The sequence below is a fragment of the Elaeis guineensis genome, chromosome 1 (genome assembly GCF_000442705.2).
Source record: "Elaeis guineensis isolate ETL-2024a chromosome 1, EG11, whole genome shotgun sequence".
NCBI lineage: Eukaryota > Viridiplantae > Streptophyta > Magnoliopsida > Arecales > Arecaceae > Elaeis > Elaeis guineensis.
This window is the reverse complement of record NC_025993.2, coordinates 177,859,850-177,861,122: the sequence shown is the minus strand read 5'-3', so window position 1 is coordinate 177,861,122 and position 1,273 is coordinate 177,859,850. Positions and strand designations below refer to the sequence as shown.

Below are 1,273 nucleotides of genomic sequence, written 5' to 3'. Positions count from 1 at the left end.
TGCCTCGTATGTCACGCAGGACCACTCTTAGTCTTGAATTATTAAATCAAGACTGCTTTACATCTTCCAATTAAAAAAGAGGTGGGATTCAACATTGGACAGATTATCTTCATATGAAAGGAGACGCAGTATCTTTTTTTACTTTTTGGTAAACAAGGAGAGACAACTTCAGCATAGCTTCAGCTAACCACTTAACATGGACAATCTCGCTCAACAATTTATTTTGATACCTCCCTCGCAAAAAAAAAAAAGCAAAAAGAACCGATGTATTACTTGAAACTCATCCCAATACATTACTACGTTTTTCACGTAGCTTATTATTTTAAACACTTGTGCAGCCATATAGCACCTGCATCGCGGAGCAATGGGACTAGTCTACCACCAAGGTGAAGAGACATGATCCTATCAGTGGACCCAACGAGTTTGCCACCGATGAACACCGCCGGCACCGACGGGCTGCGGCCTAGAAGATGCACAAGCGCTCTCTCCATTTCTCTCCCTCTGGGGTCCTCATCAAGCTCATAGACAGCAGGGTTGACACCAAGCTCCAAAAAGAGCCTCTTGATGGTGTGGCACATGCAGCAAGAGCTCATGCTAAAGATCACTACAGCTCTCTGGGAGGCCAACTTCATCACCTTATCCATCGCAACACTTGAAGCAAATTTTGCTAAATATGGAGCTCAGATGCCTAATAATCAGCACAAGATGTGGCTGGATTTCCAAGTTGTGACTAGTGGGAGCTTAGTTAGGAATGCTGGATGGAGACCGGAGAATGTGAAGATAATTAGGACAAGAGCCAAATGCTTGACGAATTATGGTGGACTTAGAGCTCATGGATGACAAGTTTATATAGGCCTAAAAGTGTTGTTTTGAAATTTTTTAAGGGAGCCGGGATGGCATGGGAAAGGTAGATGATCCTAGGTATTCGATCTGACGTGTGCTAAAATGCCCCTTCTACCATTGTAATGAAAGCCCTTGGCTCAAAGCAAGTAGGATCAAGGAATGTCAATTAAGTTTCTTTTTCAGCTTTGGACATGGATTTAAGAATATAGTGAGAGCAAATCCACTGTCAACTTTCGATACCAAAATTCCCGTCGTGTCATGATAAGGTTTGAACCCCCTCTTTATTGTTAGAATCAGCACGAGATGCCGAGTTTTGCCATCACCTTTCAATTTTTGAGTACGTGGCAGCGAAAATTGAAGAAGTTCCTAGCTAGTGACATTGTGACATGGGATTACGTGTCTCGAAAAATCAAAAGGTGCGATTTGGCAT

The 1,273-nt window shown here is 42.7% G+C and overlaps 1 protein-coding gene across 1 annotated transcript; it reads right to left on the bottom strand.

The window, feature by feature from the left end:
- Positions 1-209: 209 nt before the first annotated feature.
- On the bottom strand, positions 210-800 carry LOC109504887 (glutaredoxin-C1-like). The gene has a single exon (XM_019846183.2). The coding sequence runs from the start codon at positions 642-644 to the stop codon at positions 318-320; it is 327 nt and encodes a 108-aa protein (XP_019701742.1). The 5' UTR covers positions 645-800; the 3' UTR covers positions 210-317.
- Between the last annotated feature and the right edge of the window lie 473 nt (positions 801-1,273).

Coding starts and splice junctions, on each gene's coding strand:
- LOC109504887 (XM_019846183.2), bottom strand. CDS start 644: ATGGATAAGGTGATGAAGTTGGCCTCCCAGAGAGCTGTAGTGATCTTT.